Here is an 18,199-nt window from a genome sequence, read left to right as displayed (position 1 = left end):
AACCTGCATTGTATGTGTTTAAACTGCACACAAAAAAATGCACAATATGTGTTTAAACTGCACAATATGTGTTTGAACTGCACATTTAAATTTCTTTAAACTGCACATAATGTGTTTGAACTTAACAAAAAAAAGAAAAAAATAACTGCACAGTATGTGCTTAAACTGCACACTATGTGTTTGAACTGCACATTTTAATTCTTTTAAACTGTGCACCGTATGTGTTTGAACTGCACAATAAAAATAAAAATAAAAAACTGCACAGTATGTGTTTGAACTGCACATTTTAATTTTTTTTTAACTGCACAGTATTGGGTTATTATGAACACTTTAAAAAAAATATAAAAAACTAGAAAAAAATAAATAAATAAAAAACCTTTCCAATTAGTTGCTGATCTTTAGAGGAGTTTGAGAAAATCCTTGTCATCTGATCTTTAGAGGAGTTTGAGGTACTGGCCTACAAGTCGGTATAAAAATTAGTTGTGTATAAAATGTAAATCGAGACCTATTAACAACCATCATTATGCTTCCAACATTGTCTGTATAAACTTGCAGTGAATTTACCGTTGAAGTGATTATGGCTAATTATAAATCACATACAATAAGGTCCTTACTCATTGAGGAAGGAAGGTAGGCTTAGTTTGACCATAAAATATTTGCTGACCAACACTGGGACTGAACATTGGCATACGAGGAGCTCCAACAGGTGCCATCTGGGAAGGTTGTTTATTTGTTATGTTCAAGTGCAACCCTTGATCCTTTTCGGACAACATACGAATCTTTCTCGTCAAATAATTGACCCTTATTTTTATTAAGAGGGTGTTTGGCTTAGCGATTTGGTGTTGATTTTTTAATTATTACGTTTACAAGTTTCAATTAATCTACTTAATAGTGTTTGGCAAATAAATGTCAAAAGTTGATTTTTTGTGGTATGTGAACTCCAAAACGCGGTATCCCAACAGTAAGGGGAGGGTTACTGCATAGCAAACGCAATTCCCGATAATATTTCCCACCAAGTTACTTTACCTTTATGCCCCTGTAAATAGTTATATGGTGTAATTGTTTTTTTACTAAAAAGTAAAAACCAAAAGAACCTGACATACTTTCTTCAAAGTAAAGCTATTATTTCACTTTTGTCAATCGTCACACAAAAGAGTTTTGGTTTTTCCATTAAGTTACTCTTACATGTATAGTGATTGATGGTGACAAGTCTTTTTGTATGGAAGCTTGAACCTTGTTAATGGAATAACAAATAATACTATGTAATGCATCAGAAATTAAGAATGCACACAATTATTTTAGGATTTTTGTGTGTGTTTATATATAAATTAGATTAGATGAATAACGAATGAAAATCTATATGTTGATACTTTGCCTATATTTGATTATGGATTTTATAACTTATTAAAATATATATATATATATATATATATATATATATATATATATATATATATATATATATATTACATATATAATTTATTTCTTAACAAAGAATGTCCATTTTAGTAATTTTACATGTTAAGTTATTAAATAATTTGATTTTCCCAAACACTTATAAAACTGATTTTTTATTTATTACGATATCAAACAACATAATCAAATCCAAACACTATTAAATTAAATCGCGTTTTGATACAGGAGATTATTTGATTTTGATTATTTAAAACGCATAATCAATATTCAAATCGCTAATCCAAACACCCCCTAAATGACTTTTTCTTAACCTACAAAAGTAAGTTGTTTTCAAAATAGAAACAATAATAGATAACCTAAGTATGCTAACAAAAAAAATCTTCGTACTTCCACACTTTGATCAACCCTAACTTATGTACGGGACTTATCGCACGTTTCTTCCTGATTTTGTGTTTCGCATGCGTTGTTGATTGAGGTTTCATCCATGGTGTTTTTTGTAAAGGCCCAACCTTCCTCTCCCGCTTCCCTCTCCTCTTCACAATTTCTGGTTTGGAATTTTGTGTACAATCCTCTCCGACAGATGGAACATTAGTAATCTGATAAACACATATGAAAAAATTAGTTAACAAACATTTTAGTTAGTTACTCTATGTAAAACATATATTTCATCCTACCTAGTAGGGGTGTTCATCGGTTCGATTTTTAGTTTTTCGATTTTTTCAGTTTTGAAACTTATAATATCAAAACCGAAAACTAAACCGAAACCAAATTCAAATATCAAAACCATAACCGAACGGAAAACCGAATTTGATTTCGGTTTGGTTTCGGTTAAAACCGAAAATCACTAAAAATAAAAATCCTAACCAGCATAAACTTACATATAAATTAGGAATAACGGTTGTGGAATTAATTTAAATATACAGGGTGTATAACATGTTTATTGTTTAATAAAAATGTAATAATACATCAAATATAATATAAATATATAAATATTATAATTATAAATATGTTTTAATATGTTATTAATTTGAATTCGGTTTTTAATTGGGTTTTCGGTTAACCAAATTTAAAATTTTTAAAACCAAAAACCGAATTACGAATTCGATTTCAATCGATCCGAAAACCGTTTAAAATTTTCGGTTTGGTTTTTTTTTTTTTGGATTCGATATGATATTCGGTTTATTCGGTTTGACACCAAATGGTGCATACCCCTACTACCTAGTTAGTAGTTACAAAACATATATTTCATGTCACTTAGTTAACAAAATATTCATATCAATACTACCTATATACTACCAATTCGATATTCGATTTATTCGGTTTGACACCAAATAGTGCACACCCCTACTACCTAGTTAGTAGTTACAAAACATATATTTCATGTCACTTAGTTAACAAAATATTCATATCAATACTACCTATATATGTTTCAATGACTACAATTCTCACCAATTTTTCCTAAAAAGGGTATACCGACTCATATATTGGATCTTCAAGTAAATCTTCATTTGTCGTTGGTAATTGCGACACGTAAAGATGCTACCGCATTTTTTGACGTCTTCATTTTGTTCTTGTCCTTGTTGAATCTACATATAAAATAAATATAAACATAAGATATTATTATAAAGTTTAGCATAAACCTATTACACGAAGTTCATATCTGGGCCAGCTGATAAGTTGATAAATAAAGGATCCTTTCGTTTTCTGCAATCTTATTATCAAGAAGATGGACCATATGAGATGGAACATTATTAAGGCAGATTTGTAGGTCAGTTTTCTGAGGAAGAACATAATTTGTAGTCATTACTTGAAAAGTGAATGAGACAAGCATATAGGATATTAATATATTTCCACATGTCAACATGCAATTATGAAAACAACTAACCTGAGGTGAATCGTCTAAGAAATTCAGATCTAAACTTTCATTAAAATCCAGGTTGAGATCCAAATCGCTCATATGACTTTTTTTCTCTTCATTGAAGGAAGGTTTCGGGTCAGCAACTCCATCATGTTCAATGATGAAATCAGAAACTTTGTCATCTTCGCCAGCAGGATTAGGAAAAACGGGATGAACTACAATGTCTTGAATTCGATTTCCGGGAATACCTGAATTTTAATATTAGAAGGTTACTAATAATATTTGTGAATATTTGTAAACAATTATGATAACTTACAATAACATATTAAAATATACCTGTCGCTCTAACTTCATATAATCCACTTTCAACTAGACCACATCTTTTTGCAACTTAAAAACAACATGTTGTAACTTCTTATATTCCTCGAGCGATACGACTCTTGGGCCCATTGAAGAATGGCAGGCTGCAATAGGAGTCTCAGAGGTTGCATTACAAGGATTAGGGGGTGGAGTAGTAGGATCAGTATGTATGGTAGTAGGCTTATCAATGGGACACCCGTCAACCTAAACTTTATTTTCAAAGAACAACCGACTTGCTAACCACCAATAGGTTGTTTCCTCGGCTAGAAACATTGATATATTGCAAGGAATCAGACCCTGTAAATATAAAGTTAATATAATTAGTTGGTTTTTTAAAATAAAATATAATAACATAAACATAAAGGAAAAAATCTCACGTCTGGGTAATCCGGTATGAACCATTTGCTCAGATCTACACTAACCCTCGTATTCTTATACCAACTAATACCCCTGGGTAGGATTTTCGGAAACGTTCTCCACCATTTTATTTCGGCAATAGGGAAGGCCTCCAAAATCCATACCTGAAAAATTCATATAAAACCTTGCAGTGCGTAAGTCGCTTTCCCATGTTCCTGTATGTCATGAAAATGTCTTCGCCTACGACTTGGAACCGCATTCTTAAGCTGAGGGTAAGTTAATGTCCATATGTAATAACCCCACGGGAAACGGTTCCATTTATCTAGATCCTCCATTAGAGCCAAAAAATCACTGTCTACCGCATTATGCTATCACCACCGCATTATGCTATCACCACCATGTTCGGCAAATACAAGCTTATACACCAACAATAAACAAACACGGACTGCATCATCGTCCTTAAGATTTGCAAAACTATCGGTATTTTTAAACAATGCCTTCACGTCACTAACATGGATGGAGCGAGACTTGACATCTTTGAATACTCTATTGCGAAAAGGTTTGAAATCAAGCGGTTCAAACTCTCTCCAAACTATTTTACCAAATCGCAATCCTGAAATTAAACAAAACTCTTTTGCTCCAAACTTTAGTAGGTTTGAAACCAACACAAACGGCATGAGTATAATAAAGATAAACCGGTACAAAAGTTGCAACTCCACAACACTACAATATTGGTGTTACCACGACGAGTATTCTAATAGATGACATGGGGAATACTATTCGGTACTATTAAAAAAATATTTGAGTTCATATGGTTTATAGAGATGTGGTATTTTAACTAGAAAGAAAATAATAAGCAATCTTAATTCCATTAAAAATGTCAAAACAACACAAACATAAATATAAGAGCATTTAAAGAAGTTATGTTATTTACCTTTTCCAAAACTCTGAAACTAAAGCTCAGAAACACATCATGTTGATAGCTGTCGTGAACGGATGATGTTGAATCAAACGCCATTGAAGATTTGCTCTATGAATTTTAACATATCTCATCTTTAACTGGACAAATTTAGCAGTAAACAAAGAATAAGAAATGGTTATAATTATAACTGAATGTACGTATGTTTTAGATGCTAAGTATGGGAATATAAGATCTAATGTACTGGATCATGGTATCAATAGATGGTAAGTATATGGGAATATAAGTTCTAATGTGTTGGATCATAGTATCAAGCAAGGTTGTAAAAGACGCGAATCGGCTACGCATCGGCCATGTCTAAAAAACAACGCGTCGGACGCAACGGTGACGCAACGGGCGTTGACTAATGTTGGCTTTTTAAAATACTTATATTAAATATATATTTATATATAATATTATATAGATCGAATCTTAAAATATAAATTATATTTACAATAAACATGAACAATTAACACTTATTAACAATATTACAAAAACAATTAAAAAAATTGACTGACTTTGACTGACTTTGACCGACTTTGACCAACTTTTTCCGAATTAGACCAACTTTTCCGACTTTGACCAAATTTTTACCTTTGACCGACTTTTTAGCAACGACGCATTGGCCATGCCTAAAAACGACGTGTCAGTCAATTCGGCCGACTTTTGCAACACTGGTATCAAGGGATGGTAAATATGGGAATACAAGTAGTGGTGATAGACCATAGTTCATTTATGTTTGTAATTGAATATAGTATTGAATTGAATTGATAGGTAATCAAGGATTTTAGTCGTAGATGTACTGATGTAAGTTAATCGTTGATGATACAAGTTGTATGACCCTTTAAATATTACTTATATTATAATATATATCAGTTTACAGCTTGACCCGAGTAGTTTTATTGCAGTCAGCCCAATTACAAAAGAAAATTTCTACATTGCCATAATTATATCTTACTTTGGGTTAAAGTCCTACTAAACTTATAAGCTTGGTTGTATGGAATATAGACTCTATATAAACTACTTATACCTTAAAAAATTCCTTAGAACTTTTGTACTTTTGTTTGTTAGAAATATTTCTAACATGCTTAAAACTTCAATTAATATTGGATGGAGTATTAAACTATCCATTTATCATCTTCATATTTATCTATTATTATAAGTTATAACATCATCCAAAAACAGTCTTTAATGCTAAACCAACTTCCCACTGTGTACCCACTGTAAGGTTAATGCTAAACCATTTTCCCATTATGTTCCACTATGTGGTTTGCTACCATTTCTTAATCAGCTATGTACTTATGTCATACTATGATTTTTATAAACGGGTCCTAAAAGATAAGAATTTGTAGAGGTCGGGTAATAAGGGATAAGAATTTGTAAACGGGTCATGTCAAGATCCATTTTTGCTTAAATTTATTAAACGTGTTTACCCTCAGACCCAAGGGTAGCTTATGAAAATAGTTTTGGTTGAGAAAAACGGTCGTCGGAACGGAAAATCGAGTGTCCTGTGGCGTTCCACCCAAATTCGGCTAAGAATGGTAACTATAAAAAACGGTCAACATCGGTCCAAGACGGTCAACTACGACAGTCAACGTTTCAACTTTGTTTGTACTGATTTCGCGATTAGGATTTCAAGTTTATGTGATAGTAAATCTCACTGGAAAGAGGTTTTACCTGTAATTGTGATCTGAAAGGGTTTGCGAAGGTGGGAGTATCAGTTGTGGATTTTTATTATTATTTGGTGAATGTAAATAAACTAGACAAAAGACTAAAGCTTTTACAGCACGAGGGTCATGTAAAATTCTTGATTCTTGATTTTCATAATAAAATATCCAATTAAAGATTAGGACTTTGACAGAACTGAATCCACCGGATTGTTTATAATTGATAATACAATAAATAAACGCATCTTTAGGAGGGAAACAAGAGATTTACAAATGAGATCTAGAATTAAATAACAAAGACTCAAACTTTTTAACTTAATAATTAAGCACAAACGGTGAGGTGTTTCATACCAAGGTTGCAAAAGACGCGAGACGGGTTCGAGACGGTCGGGTCCTAAAAGGGTCGAGACGGGGTCGAGACGGAGGTCTAGACGGATGTTGACTAACGTTGACTTTTAAATAAAAATGTTATATATTATATATATATTGTACATTACATTATTCCAAACATAAGCATTTCACACATGTTTAAATACTTCAACATTTCAAACATAAAAAAAGAAACCCTAAGTAATAGCACAACGTTTAATATAAAAAAAAAAAAAAACTTGAAAAAATCAGAAAAACCCGTTTTTTCCCGTCTCGGACCGTGTTTGACCGTCTTTTGACCGTTTTTTGGCCGATTTCCGTTTTTTTAAACGTTTTATGTATAAACGGGACGGGGCACTCCAAAATCCGTCTACACCCCGTCTACACCCCCGTTTTTTCCGTTTTTTACAACACTGTTTCATACTACTAGTTACCTTTCATGTCAAAAATCTTGAATCATTGAATCATTGAATGGCAAATCAAGTAAGTTTAAATTTCCATCTCAAAACAAATTAAATGCCTTCTTTTTTCTCAAAATGTGTAACAGAAAAAGAAAAAAAAAAAAAAAAAAAAAAAAAAAAAAAAAGATCCATTTAATTATTCTCAGTTTCAATCAAATCAAGCCAACTGTATAGATTCTGATCATAAATTAAGAACTAAAATGACTTGTAAATAATACAAATAATGAGATCTATCTATTATTACCTTACAAGCAGAATGCCAGAATGTGTGTTTGTATCTTTCTGATAATGAATCAAACACTAGATAATATGCCAAAAAAAATGAGGTTTACTTGCAAGAAATGAAGAAAGTAAGATAAAGTTACAAGAAATCCAGAGATGGTTAAGAAAATGAGCAGAAACTCAACAAGACAGGGGGTTTTAAAATATGAAAGAAATCACAAAAGTAAAAACTTTGTGTTGTATCTGTGACTTGTGAAGCTATTGATACCCAAAAAAAAAACTGTTCCTCTGAGAGGAGTAGGTGGTAATTTATTGAACTTATCTTACATCCACACTCAGAATTTTGTAATAGGGGGTAATGCACAAGTATTAATGCACTATGTATAAGCTTTAATGCGATATTTGTTGTTTGTGTAATGATATTGGTTGTTGAAAAAGGAATTATAGAGATAAATGAGAAAGTGGGGTGGAGTGTGAAACAAAATTTATATGCTTGTTTCAAGGTAGAAAAATGGTACCTCTTGTGTGTGCCAAATTTATTACCAGTAACGTAAAAGTTTGACTGCTTACTCCGTCTTCGTTTTGACGGTGGCGGCGGCGGCGAAAACAAAAGATTATTCTATTTTTGCTTTCAGATAGTTTGGTTACGGTTTAGCTAAATCTTGAATTACATATGTTACACTCTCGTGTGGAACGAAACTCCCGGACTTTACATATAATATACTACTACATGATCAGATACACGTGCATATATTTTGTATCTTAGTCGTTATTTGAAAATTTATAGTTTTTTATAAATTTTATTACCTGATTTGATATTCAAAATGCTACTAGAAAATAAGCCGTTTTGTATGATAACATTGTAATTTTCTCATTTTCTTGGTTAAAGTCTACAGTTTGTAAAATTTCAAATGGAAATTCTTAACTTAGCAAACCCATAGTAATCTTTATGTACCTCCTTGCTAGTCATGTTAATAACATCTACTAAAGAAATCAAACATTTTCTTGCTCACACCCTTCACCTGATAATTACCGTCTTGCAAAAAAGGGAGCATATTAAGATGGAGCTACGGTGCCTATGGTGGAGATGATGCTGAGGAGGATGATGTGGAATGCCCATAGTGAATGGTCTAAGACAAATAGACGATGGTTAAGCTTACAGAACATAACATGAAACAACATATGAAACTCAATTTTTATCTATAATCTATTAACTTATTAACTGTAAATGGAAGGATGTATCATTTGTAGAATGATGTTTTTGGTATTGTTTATTTTGTACTCGAGCCATACATCCTACATCATAAAAAATGGTTCAACAAATTTTATAAAACATGTGATGTTCTTGTTTGCTATACATGCTCATATCATGCATCCACTTACATTTATCATAAAACCTTCTAGCTTTTGTTTGTTGTTTAATTCGATCGATCAATGTAAAGGAAAAACTTTGCTACTTGTTGGGGAGTATTTATCTCAACGGTTACAATTGTAGATCTTCACGATAAAATATTCAGTAATTACTCTAGACATTTATAGTAGCATTTATAAACTAACCATCTAAAAAGCATCAAGATTAACTTTTAAATCAGTAATGATAACCATAAACCTAATATACTAGTTAGTTAATCATAACACTAAATCATCCTCAAAATTTCACAGCAGTAAACATAAAAGGTAAGATCTCTGCGTCTATACACCCTGGCAATTACAACACTAAAAACCACGAAAATATAGCAGGTTTGTTAGCAAGTGCAAGGATCTAAAACCCTGCAAAAATAAATGAATAAATGTTTTACTGCAGTTGCCAATAAAAAGAGTTGTACCATTTTCGTAGGTAGGATTAAGCAAATCAATCCAACAGACAAGTACACACGTTCTAGTCTAGAAAATTTGTCAAGAGCATAAGCATTGACTGCATTGTTGTAACAAAACAAGTCTTTAGATAACAGTTTTTTTAAGTCAATATTATCGGACAATACACAGATACATTTAGTTGAAAAAGAGGTAAGAAAGAATAGTTGCAATTTTGAAGTAATATTCGAAAGTCGCTAGTCGAGGACTGGTTGATCAGGACCTTGTCGAAACTAACTGGCCACGTTGGGGACTAGTCGACTTTTGAACCAGTTGACAGACATTGACCGCCGAATGGGCCTAGTCAGGTCGGACACTACCCGAAACCAACTAGTCGGCTGACTTGGAAATATCAAGAAAACTATCTAAATTTAGAAATATCAACCCATTTACTTATGAATGGGTCGATGAGTTGATTCCTATATGTCGAATCACAAACTGTCAAAGGATTAAAAAGATTAAAAAAAAAAAAAAAAAAAACATATCATGAGACACGTCAAGGATGAAAAGGCCAATTTTTTTTTTTTACCTTTAATATCCATTATCAGTCGACCTTCATGGGTAATGTACCTTCTCCAGCTTCAGGTGTGGCTTGTCTACTAGATGGCCAATTCTTTATAGTGGAGCTCTACAGGGTATAAAACGCACGATACAGTTGAATAGCAACATCTTGCATTTCAGCATAATCAAGAGCTTCTAAATAACATTTTAGTGATCGAAGAAATACAACACTTATATAACATGAGAAAAGCAGTAGAGAGGTGGTTGTTCATTCATTTTCAAAGTGATGTGTGAAGTAATAATCTGAACCTCATAATCAGTTTTAATGAAGTGTAGTGGAGGATTTAGCATTTGTATGTGTTTTTGCTGCTTGAAGCATGACTAAAAATCAATTAAAGAGTGTAATGTTTTGAATATGTAAGCATAACAAAATATACACAACTTATAATGTTTAGAGAAAAGGTAGCAATATAAGAGTATTAACATCGCATGGTGATATAAAGGGAAATATAGAACTTACACATTGTCACGCCACTTGATAGAAAAAATCACATAATATAGTGTCAAACAAAAACCGACTGCTACGATTGCCAAAGGAGTGTCAATAGAGCTCTGAAAACAAACATAAAGCATAATAATGTATCAATGTTGGCAGGCAGAACAATTGTACAAAAACCAAGATGAAATACAAAGAACCATTCAGCTATTCGACCTATGAATACTAAAAATAAAAGGGAGAAAAAAGTGACGAGATAACTCGCCTGAAAGATAAACGTGACGGCAAGTATAATCATGCCCCACTTGCTAAATTGGGCTCCCCAACTATCAACTCCACCGAAAAAGTCCCTGATAAACGAGTTTGAGAATCGTAAAAATAATACTTTAAAAGAAAGAGGGATAGTATAGTAAAACGGGACTCACTTGCTAACAATAGGTGCCAAAAATAACAAACCAATTCCCCCAACAAGAAAATAATAGCGCCCCTCATGTGACACTGCGCAATACAATTTTTCAAAACAAAAGGCAAACAATTACTCCCTAAAGATAATCAAAGCAACGACAAAGACACAATCACGATGATAGAGAATAGCCCAGCCCAACAATGCCAACCGACGCCCATTTAATGTAGGGTTAATGTGTAGACTGAACTAATATATATAGTAGTGACGTGAGCATGTAGGAGGCATCTTTGATGTTTAATATTGTATTGGTATTTGGCCATGTAGGCTTGGGCAGCAAGATAATGTTTATCTTGACTGATTTTAGGCAGCAGATCGTGTGATCTTTCTGATTTTATCTTGTATTTCATTTTCATTTTAATAAACTCGAGCATCTTGTAAGTTTCGTCCATTGTGAAAAAACAAAATTGTAGTTTGTATGTTATTTGATTTAAGAAAATAAAAGAAGAAAAGTAGGATGTGTGTGTATAAAATTAAATAGATATGATATATATATATATATATATATATATATATATATAGTGGTAGGATCAAGAGGAAAGTAACCAATCGGGGAGAAGCGGGGGGAAGCAATTTTTTTTTTTTCGTTTTTTGAAAAAACTTTGTTCACAAACATTATAGATTGGATGAAAATATGAACATTTAATAAAGACAGTTTGTGATAAATGTTTTTATTTTAGCGGGAAAACGCTCGAAGAATTAATATATAACAATTAACAATTATCGTGTTTTTCGAGCGTATGTTGAGGTTTTAGATATTAGGGTTTAGATATTAGGGTTTAGAAATTTAGTGTTTAGGGTTTAGATTTAGGGTTTAGATTTAGGATGTAGATTGAATTTTTAACACGAACGGTTTAGAGTTTAGGGTTTAGACTTTTGGGTTTATGGAATAAACCGAAAACACCAAACCCTAAACCCTAAACAAACTCTAAATCGGGCTAAATTTTACTTCACAAAACATGAAGGAAAAAAAACGTTCACATTCTTCACGAACAATATTATCTTGAATGTTATTTTTGTCGATCATTTTCCCGCCAAAATAATAACATTCATCACGATGTGTCTTTTCTAAATGTTCATATAATCGTGTGATCTTGATGACTGAAAAAAAATTCCAAAAAAACGAAAAAAATAAAAATAAAAATTTTTTGCTTCCCCCCGATTGGTTACTTCCTCATTGATCCTACCACTATATATATATATATATATATATATATATATATATATATATATATATATATATATATATATATATAGTGGTAGGATCAAGGGAGAAGTAACCAATCGGGGGGAAGCAAAAAAAAAATTTTTTGTAAAAACTTTGTTCACGAACATTATAGATTGGATGAAAATATGAACATTTAATAAAGACACTTTGTTATAAATGTTTTTATTTTGGCGGGAAAGCCCTCTAAGAAGTAATAATATATAACAATTAAGTAATATATAACAATTATCGTGTTCTTCGAGCGTATGTTGAGGTTTTAGATATTAGGGTTTAGGGTTTAGATTTAGGGTTTAGATTTAGGATTTAGATTGAGTTTTTAACTCGAACGGTAGGGTTTGGGGTTTTGGGTTTAGGGACTAAACCCAAAACACCAAACCCTAAACCCTAAACTCTAAATCGGGATAAATTTTACTTCACAAAACATGAAGAAAAAAAAAACGTTAACATTCTTCACAATTAATATTATCTTGAATGTTATTTTGGTCGATCGTTTTCCCGCCTAAATAATAACATTCATCACGAAGTGTCTTTTTTAAATGTTCATATTTTCGTGTGATCTTGATATCTGGAAAAAAAATTCCAAAAAAACGAAAAAAAGAAAAAAAAAATTGTTCCCCCCGATTGGTTACTTCCCCATTGACCCTGCCCATATATATATATATATATATATATATATATATATATATATATATATATATATATATATATATATATATATATTGAATTTTTTTCCAACGGTTATATAGCCCAACCAACCAGCGACCGCCACGTGGTCAAGACGTCCGTTGCTTTCCCGTCTCTTTCGTACAACCGCCGAAGTAATGCCGTCAAGTAACGGCCCGCTACTCCGGTTTCTGGCGTCACTTTGGTTACACGTAGACAAGTAACGGCGTTACTTGTTGTCGTTACAATCAGTCTTATACAATAAGCAAAATAATATTCGTATGTGGTTTATCGTAAAAGGAATACAAGATGTGTGGTTGATTTCTCTTAGGTTATCGTGCGGTAAAGAAAAGAACATGCAGGGGTTTTGACTTTGTACGGCAACCAAAAATTAATTTGAGGTTTTAATATTTTGTTTCCTATCTATGCTCAAAGCCTAAGACCACTTGTAACGGGTTGCAAGTAACCCAGTTACTTGCCTACGTGGATGAAAGAAACGCCTCCCTCTTCCCGTATCCGTGTGTCACATTAGACGTTTCTTCGGCGTTAGTTAGAAAGTGACACCAAAAGAAACGTGTGTCACTTGTTTATTTTATTTTTTTATTAATTTAAAAATATTATTTTTATTCTCTTTTAATACTTAACATAATTATATTTTAACACATTATCACAATACTCCCAACTAACACCAAAAAGAAACACCACCACTACTCCACTCAAAAAAGAAACACATCATAATCATCAAAAAAAATGCATAAAGGCAAGTGACACGACAAAGAAACGCCTCTACCGTTACAAATGGTCTAAAGGCTCCAGCGTTGTCTGTTTACTTGATGGCCAAATGTTCATCCTCTTCGAAAACATTGGAGCTCTACAGAAAAATAAAACGCACCATACAGTCAGAATGTCAACATCTTGGATTATTTTCAACTTAGTTAAGTGCTTCTAAATAAGATTTGAGTGATCATGGAAGAAAAGCATTATAAATAAAGTGTCCCGACTATGTCCTTAGCTAAAGTTAGCTAGAAATGCAAAAAGACCTATGAGTTCTTAGGGAATCATAATATCAGGCCTCTATACGCAACTTATGATGCCCCTAGTACTCTTGATTACTTGTCCTTCTTGGAGAAAAGATAATTGAAGCCATAAAAATATTTATTTATTTTTTTAGAGAAAAAGGTACCAAAACAGTAGATTTCCCTGTCATTCCTTTGTTTGTTTGTGGGTCTCGTGCTCGTGGTGGCTTTGTAATTTGCTTTACTTAGCAATGGTTGTTTGAGAGGTTATAGGGCATGTCCTATAGCCATTCTATATTTTATGTATCTTTTTATAATCAATATATCTACTGAGTGATCCCCATTACCCAAAAAAAGGAGTTATCAACCTATAATCCTAGTTGTTGGTAAGGGGAAATAAACAGGAATATATAAAACTTACTAATCATCACGCCACATGATAGAAAAAATCACATAATATACTGACAAACAAGAAGCGGCTGCGACGATTGCCAAAGGAGTGTCAAAAGAGCTCTGAAAAAACAAATATAAAGCCAAATAATGATGCTAAAAAAACTATTCAGCTAATTCGACCAATGAATGAATACTAAAAAAATAAATGGAAGAAAGTGATGAGATTACTCACGTGTAAGATACAAGTGACGCCAAGTATAAGCATGCACCACTTGCTAAATTGGGCTCCCCGACTAGCAACTCCAGGGAAAAATTCCCTGATAAACGAGGAGAGCATGAGAACGATAAACTAAAACTCGAAACAATCACCACCAGAGGACTAGTATAGTAGTAGTAAAACGGGACTCACTTGCTAGCAATAGGTGCCAAGAATAACAAACCAATTCCCCCAAAAAGCAATTGATAGCGCCCTCTACGTGACACTGTGCAGTACAATATGTCAAAACAAAAGGCAAACAATTACTCCCTCCCTAAAGATAATCAAAGCAGCTACAAAGACACAATTACAACTTCTTGAACGATCACATTTGGTGTAATATTTCAAAGTAACAATCTTTCTTGTAAAAAAATATAATAAAAACATAGTCTATTTTGCAAGAACATTGCACAAAACTTTGCAAGTATACAAGTAAATAAGACATCAAGATGAGAACTTATTTGGAAAATTGCTCATTCTTATAATATTGGTGGAAACAAAAATGTAAAAGGATATATGCACACAAAATACCTTCATCATAAATGACCATAACATCACCAAAAGCCCCGCTATCGACCTTTACATCAACAAAGCTATGCTCATAAGGTGACATTCGAGAACTCTGTAACCTCTTTTTAATAGATATCCAATCATAGTTTTCACACTGGCATAATCCGAGTGTAGCATTCCTATAATCAAGATGTCATCCGGTGAATAATATTCGCGGTATATATATTTGAATTGATGCATTTGAATATTTTTAAATCACTACCAGTGTAATAGAAGAATATCTATACTCATAACTAACGTATAAGTTATTCATAAAAACTGATTGCAGAGTTTCAGCTAAACCCTATACTTCCCATTAAAAAAAAGATGTGCCCAATTAGACTCACTAACAGTACCTTTGCCACCTCTAAAAGCTAGTAACAAAAGCCTCGTGTAGTGTTACTTACCGGTGGAAACAAAGATGAATCTTGCTATACGATTCATCTCGAACGATGGGTGACGGAGACACCCGAACACGATATTCTTTAGCATAACTCCACGGTTTCATTCTTGAGATGCCTTTTACAGAAACTCGTCCACAGTAGTAGTCAGAAGTGCCATGAACTGGTGCAGGTATTATTTCTATACTCGGATTTTCTTTGTCGATTACTGTTTTTTTTGAAAGGCAAACACACACACACATCATTAACACGAATATTTACAACCACAAATATGTCCCAAGTGAGACTTGAACCCTCAACCTCTTGGTTGGAAGGCGACCACGATACCGCTGGGCCAAATGCCCTTTGTCGATTACTGTAGTTTTAAATAATTGAACTAATTAGTATTTATAACTCCACGATATATCTATATATGAAGTCTATATCCAACTCAAGTTAATCCGCCATAACTAAATGTGAGGACAAATAAAAAAAAAAAAAGTAATTCACCGGATGGCTCAGTGTTATTTGTGCCACATGAGATAATGAATGCTTCCTCGATCTTTGCTTTATCAGCAACAAAAGAACACATATTTCCAAATGATCTCAACCGATTTATGGAATCTGACTCTATCTCACCGCAATGCTTTAGAAATAACTTATACTGCAATGAAAAACAAGTATGATTTATTAAACTGTAAAGGTACATTATTATTATTATAAGCTATATTAACGTTGAAGTTAAACAATACCGTGGATTCAAGACATTGTCTGTCATGATCTTGAAGCTTGATTAGCTTATAACGGAGAATTGACTGAGCCTTTTCCGGTCCAAATAAGATCACACCGGCCATGTTAATTATGCTGTTCACGTACGTTATACGCGCCAAATGCTCAATTAAAATTGATTTCTCGTCCCAGTGGGTATTGTTACCGGTACTTTCTAAAAGATCCAATCTCGTTCCTATGGGCTTAGCATTTAATACCAGCACCGGCCCCAACGGTACGAGCATAACAATAATGAACAAGCACAAAAATCGAGTCATTAAAGTCACCTGCAGATATTATAACGAATTATTCAACATTAACAATTAAGTATGAAGACACGCATATTATTAGGAATCAAATCTGAATCATAGACAAAATTAAGTGCACAATTCAAACCTTAATTTTGTGTTCAACATTCAAGTTGCTCAAGAAAATCTATAATCATATTAACAATAATAACGTTTTAGCAAGACACGTAGTAATTTGAAACACAATAAAGAATGATACTGTACAAGATCAAAACCCTAACTTTATATTAGGTAGCCTAAAACAGGAATTTAGTAAACCAATCCGGCAATCCGTAAAACAGTAAACAATGAATTAGGATTTTCTTTTTCATGCAAATTAACTTATATGCACAAGAAACTCTCACGGATCCATGAACTAGACCTGCCTAATTAGAAATTGTGCAAAAGTGAGCTTAAATTATATGTTAGAAAAGAACAGTTACTGTGCAAAATTGAGCTGTGCAAAACTAATTGAGAATTAAACTAATTGAAAGTCTAGTTGACCCATCAATTAAAATTATATGTAACATGTTCTAAAATCAAATTAAACTAATTGAGAAGCTGTTGAAATCGAAGTTGAGCAAAACTGAGATATAATCACAGGTCACTTAACCAGCTGACCCTTTATATATTTATATCGATTTTTTGATACTGTATTTATTTAATTATAGCTTTTTATTTTTTTATTTATATTTATATATATAAATAATAAAAACAAATCATCGCAATCTCCATTCAGATGCCGAACAAATTAGAAAATTGAGGATAAATATGAAGCTGGCCAAACTTTAACTGAAATAAAAAAACTGAAATTGAAAACCAAATCAAACCTTTAGAAGCTCGGAAGCTGTACGTGAGAACTGAAAAAATCGAGTTAAAAAAAAGAAATCCAAACAATATGAGGAGGTGTGCGTGAGATCCGAGAAGTAATTAAAAACTGAAATTGAAAAGAAATCAAACCTTGAGAAACTTTGATTGAGAAGAAGGTAGCCACGTAATAAAAATCTTGCCCAAACTTAAAACTCACCAAAAAATCTCACGGATCCACGAACTTGCAACGGTGTGAAGGAGGCGACTTCTTCGTGAATTGACGATGGGGAAATAGTGAATTAAGGATTGGGAACGAATATCGTGCGTTTTGCAGAATGAAGTTAACATATAGGGGAAGAGAGTTTGCAAGTGTTGTTTATGATAATTCGACCAAACATCATACGGAATATCTATTTACTAGATTATGAGCCCTTTTTATATAGTATTTTGCAAATGTATATTAATATTAAATAACGATATTACATGGTTATTGTCGTAGGTTTTGTTGTGGGTTGAATTTCTAAAGTAAAAAGAATACGCATCAATAAAGTGTTGCTAATATTTGTTCATAAAGTTATTCATAACATAAGTTTGTTATTCATTGTTGTAAACATGAAATACATAAAAAGTATGCTCTTTATAGCGGTAATTGAATAAACATTTTGTGTCAGGCTTTAGCCGATTTTATTTTTGAAAACGGATAAATTCATAAGACATACAGAGATTTTGTTTTTTCTTTTACTTATGGTTTCTAGATTTATGAGCTCATGTGTTGACGACAGCTCTATAAAATAGTTTTCGAAAACATTAGTATTGCCACAATACTCTGTCCACGGCTGGCTAAAGTAAAGTTAAAATTAGTTTACA

The 18,199-nt window shown here is 32.6% G+C and overlaps 1 protein-coding gene and 1 long non-coding RNA gene across 4 annotated transcripts; both read right to left on the bottom strand.

Annotated features, from left to right (window-relative positions):
- Positions 1-2,637: 2,637 nt before the first annotated feature.
- On the bottom strand, positions 2,638-4,050 carry LOC139904523 (uncharacterized). The gene is made up of 3 exons (XR_011778851.1): positions 3,611-4,050; positions 3,302-3,522; positions 2,638-3,002 (listed from the first exon to the last, which is right to left on the bottom strand). It is a non-coding gene; the product is annotated as an uncharacterized lncRNA (long non-coding RNA).
- Positions 4,051-10,535: 6,485 nt separating this feature from the next.
- LOC139844237 (uncharacterized) lies at positions 10,536-17,722 on the bottom strand. 3 transcript variants are annotated; one of them, XR_011757878.1, is made up of 13 exons: positions 17,483-17,722; positions 16,632-16,670; positions 16,220-16,522; positions 15,978-16,131; positions 15,495-15,696; positions 15,070-15,227; positions 14,692-14,764; positions 14,515-14,599; positions 14,311-14,402; positions 13,664-13,744; positions 10,945-11,017; positions 10,785-10,869; positions 10,536-10,635 (listed from the first exon to the last, which is right to left on the bottom strand). XR_011757878.1 is itself a non-coding variant. In XM_071834460.1 (9 exons), coding segments are annotated over exons 2-9 (1,059 nt in total). In that variant the 5' UTR covers positions 16,514-16,522; positions 17,483-17,722; the 3' UTR covers positions 13,223-13,743. The 3 variants fall into 3 exon arrangements, 1 of the variants encoding a protein (XP_071690561.1); XR_011757877.1 differs by lacking the exon at positions 16,632-16,670; XM_071834460.1 differs by lacking the exons at positions 10,536-10,635; positions 10,785-10,869; positions 10,945-11,017; positions 16,632-16,670 and having other exon boundaries at positions 13,223-13,744.
- Between the last annotated feature and the right edge of the window lie 477 nt (positions 17,723-18,199).

The sequence above is a fragment of the Rutidosis leptorrhynchoides genome, chromosome 4, assembly GCF_046630445.1.
Source record: "Rutidosis leptorrhynchoides isolate AG116_Rl617_1_P2 chromosome 4, CSIRO_AGI_Rlap_v1, whole genome shotgun sequence".
Taxonomy (NCBI): Eukaryota; Viridiplantae; Streptophyta; class Magnoliopsida; order Asterales; family Asteraceae; genus Rutidosis; species Rutidosis leptorrhynchoides.
The sequence above is the reverse complement of the archived record's forward strand: the minus strand, read 5'-3'. Positions and strand labels throughout refer to the sequence as shown.

Excerpts from the sequence above, each read along its gene's own strand:
- LOC139844237 (XM_071834460.1), bottom strand. The coding sequence starts at position 16,513 with ATGACTCGATTTTTGTGCTTGTTCATTATTGTTATGCTCGTACCGTTG. Across the intron at positions 14,765-15,069 it reads TATGGTCATTTATGATGAAG|TGTCACGTAGAGGGCGCTAT; the intron begins GTATTTTGTGTG and ends TGTACTGCACAG. Across the intron at positions 14,403-14,514 it reads GCGTCACTTGTATCTTACAC|AGCTCTTTTGACACTCCTTT; the intron begins GTGAGTAATCTC and ends TTGTTTTTTCAG.